At 46.3% G+C, this 3,799-nt stretch overlaps 1 protein-coding gene across 1 annotated transcript; it reads left to right on the top strand.

Annotated features, from left to right (window-relative positions):
- The first annotated feature begins 550 nt into the window (after nucleotides 1-550).
- Nucleotides 551-3,545, top strand: LOC131163893 (transcription factor MYC2). The gene has a single exon (XM_058120710.1). The coding sequence runs from the start codon at nucleotides 1,040-1,042 to the stop codon at nucleotides 3,050-3,052; it is 2,013 nt and encodes a 670-aa protein (XP_057976693.1). The 5' UTR covers nucleotides 551-1,039; the 3' UTR covers nucleotides 3,053-3,545.
- Nucleotides 3,546-3,799: the final 254 nt, after the last annotated feature.

The following is a 3,799-nucleotide window of genomic DNA, read 5'->3' as shown; positions in this document are numbered from 1 at the left end:
CAAACCCTAATATCACATAGGTGTTTTATGTTGAATATATCCATCTAGCAATTAGCTTTATTCTAAGGTTAATAGTACTCTTTATTGCATATAGCAATGTGCAGGGTGTTTGACTAATTACGTGAAAATTTATTTATTTTTATTTTAAAAAATAAAATTTTAAAAATTAATTAAAATTTTATCCTCAAATACTAATAAATGGTTATACATAATATAAATTAAATATTTAATATAAAATCAAAAATTAAAATGGTGGAAATTTATTTTTGTAATTTTTAAATTTGAAAATCAGTTAATTCTTCAAGAAAATCGTTGAAATTATATGCTATAAAATGGAGGAAAAGTTTATAATGGTTATATATATAAATAGAGAGAGAGAGAGAGAGAGAGAGAGAGAGAGAGAGAGAGAGAGAGATGAAGGAAATTATAAATAAGAGAGAATTGGCAAATTCGCAGAAGCCAGTCAGCCACCCGCAGATTACTAGATCGCGGGTGGTATGACTCACGTGTTGGTCAAACAGTTTCAGTTCAAGCAATTAAAATATGCCACGTGGAGACAGAGCCCCAACAAAGCAGCCGAGCCCAAGCTCAGTTAGTATTAGCACGGTTTAAGATACGCCGGCTCTGAAAATAGATCGGCGATTTTAATCGGCGAGGCTTCGCAGAAACCGCCCGCTTTTGTCCACCGTGGCACCCCACGCCTCTCACTCTAAAACTCACCCACTAAATTCAGCCCAAATGCAGTCCAAATAAATCCCAAACCCAAATGCACACCAAATTCGCACCCTTCAATATCCCTACCACCACCACCACGCCCCTCGTCCCCTCAGCCGCCCTCTCTCTCTCTCTCTCTCTCTCTCTCTCTCTCGCGCTCGCTCTCTCTCTCCTCGTCACTGCTAGCGCTTTGACTCCTTTCTCCGCCGGTGACCGCCGCCCGGAGCCGGTAGCCACTCCGGGGAAGTAGAGAAACCAGTTTAAAAGCAGAGCGTACAAGACCTCTTTTGGCTGCCGGCGCTTTTTTCGGGTCCCGGTTTATGGAATGACGGACTACCGGTTACCGGCGATGAATCTATGGACTGACGATAACGCATCGATGATGGAGGCTTTCATGAGCTCCGATCTCTCCTCGTTCGGGTGGGCGCAGTCGTCTGCTGCTTCCACGTCCACGCCTGCGCCCGACCCATCTCGGAGCGTGGCGCAATCCCAGCCGTCCATTGTCCTCTTCAACCAGGAGACGCTCCAGCAGCGGCTCCAAACCCTAATCGAAGGCTCTCGGGAGAACTGGACCTACGCCATCTTCTGGCAGTCCTCCGTCGATCTCTCCGGCTCGTCGGTGCTGGGGTGGGGCGACGGCTATTACAAAGGGGAAGAAAATAAAGGGAAGCGCAAAATGACGCCGTCGTCGGCGGCGGAGCAGGAGCACCGGAAAAGGGTGCTCCGGGACCTCAATTCGTTGATTTCTGGGTCCTCGACTTCCACCGACGACGCTGTCGACGAAGAAGTCACCGATACGGAGTGGTTCTTCCTCGTGTCGATGACGCAGTCGTTCGTTAACGGCGTCGGATTGCCCGGCCAGGCGTTCTATAATTCAACTCCCGTGTGGGTCGCCGGCGCAGAGCGGCTCGCGGTTTCGTCGTGTGAGCGGGCACGGCAGGGGCAGGTCTTCGGGTTGCACACAATGGTGTGCATACCGCTAGTGAACGGCGTGGTTGAATTGGGGTCGACGGAAATGATATTCCAGAGTTCGGATCTGATGAACAAAGTTAGGTTCTTGTTCAATTTCAATAGTTTGGAGATGGGTTCTTGGCAGATCAATGCGGATCAGGGCGAGAGCGACCCGTCGGCGCTTTGGATCACCGATCCTTCTACGGTCGAGATGAAAGATTCTGTGAACACGGCGCCGGTTTCCTCGTCCCCTCCTACTACCAGTAATAACCAGCACGTATCGAAGCAAATTCAATTTGAAAATGCGAGTACCAGCAGTTTAACTCAGAATCGGAGTGCTGTACATGTCCAAACTCACCCCCAGCAAAACCAGCATCAGCATCAGCAGCCGTCGCCGCCGCAGCAACAGCAGCAGCAAACCCAGAGTTTCTTCTCGCGAGAATTGAATTTCGGTGAATTTGGGTACGACGGTAGCGGCACGAGGAATGGGTGCAAGCCGGAGGCCGGCGAGATACTGAATTTTGGGGATAGTAAGAGGAGTCCTTGCAATGGAAATGGGAATCTCTTTTCAGGTCATTCTCCATTAATCGCGGAGGATAATAAGAAGAGAAGGTCGCCGGTGTCGAGGGGGAGCAATGAAGAAGGGATGCTATCTTTTACTTCAGGGGTGGTTTTGGCGTCTTCCGGTATGGTGAAATCTGCCGGCGGCGCTGATTCAGATCATTCCGACCTTGAAGCTTCTGTTGTTCGAGAGGCGGATAGTAGTAGAGTGGTTGACCCAGAGAAACGACCACGGAAGCGGGGAAGAAAACCTGCAAATGGAAGGGAAGAGCCCTTGAATCATGTTGAAGCTGAAAGGCAGAGGAGGGAGAAGCTCAACCAGAGGTTCTATGCTCTCCGAGCCGTAGTCCCCAACGTCTCGAAGATGGACAAAGCTTCTCTTCTAGGGGATGCAATTACTTACATAAATGAGCTAAAAAGCAAGCTTCAGGGTGCAGAATCAGACAAGGAGGAATTGCAGAAGCAAGTTGAGACCTTGAAGAAGGACGCTGCTAAAGAATCCCGGTTTCCTACTTCATCGGCGCCACCTCCGCCTGATCAAGACCTCAAGATGTCGAACCATGAAAGCAAGTTGATAGAAGTAGACATTGATGTGAAAATAATCGGTTGGGATGCGATGATTCGAATCCAAAGTAGTAAACGAAACCACCCAGCAGCTAGGCTAATGGCTGCCCTGAAGGAATTAGACCTGGATGTGCACCATGCCAGTGTTTCAGTGGTGAACGATTTGATGATCCAGCAGGCTACAGTGAAGATGGGGGGTCGGTTTTTCTCACAAGATCAGCTCAGGGCATCCTTATTTGCCAGAGTATCCGAAAACCGATAAGCAATTGGTTAGAGCTCAACATGATCGATAGGAGCTGAGAGTTTCTATGTTCGTCATGGTGGAGGGCTCTGGGACATTTTAAGACTCCCTGGGTTGAGCTCTGTAATATAGTACTTTATTTAGTTTCTCATTAGTCCTTAGTATATTAATATATATATGTTTAAGCTTTGGGGTGATTTTAATCGAGGAGCCTGAGTTCTCAGAGCAAAGAAGTTTGTGTTTATCAGCTTGAAGAATGGCATATGGCTCTGATGGAGTTAGAACCACCTATTTTTTTGTGATTGATTTTCTGCCCTTTTGTACATAAATGAGAACCCAATGAAGTGTTGGGGCTTTTACCATGTCTACTTAGTTATTAGAATTTGTCTGTACCTCTGTTTTGTAAGATTGTAATCTGTAATATTCTCTTCTAATCCCTGTGTGTAGGATTTTTCGTGGTTAATTTAAGAGATGATGAAGATGAATAAAATCAGACGAATTTGATCTTTGTTCATTGTTGATGCTTTGGTGGCCAAATTGTTTGCAGGAGGGGAGGCTTTATGTGCAGTGCATTTTATCAGTAGGGGCAAACCAATTCTTTTGGTTTTGTCCTGTTTTATTTAACTTATCAGGAGTTTTTTTTTTTTCTGTAGATTGAATGACAATGATCAAACAAGTTGAGATTGAATAGGTATCCTGATGATAAAACTGTTATGGACCTTAGATGGTTGCTAGCTTCCCTACCATTCTTGGCAGAAGGTGATGCAG

Source organism: Malania oleifera, chromosome 9, assembly GCF_029873635.1.
Source record: "Malania oleifera isolate guangnan ecotype guangnan chromosome 9, ASM2987363v1, whole genome shotgun sequence".
Taxonomy (NCBI): domain Eukaryota; kingdom Viridiplantae; phylum Streptophyta; class Magnoliopsida; order Santalales; family Ximeniaceae; genus Malania; species Malania oleifera.
Note: the sequence above shows the minus strand (reverse complement) of the source record. Positions and strands in the feature narration are given on the sequence as shown.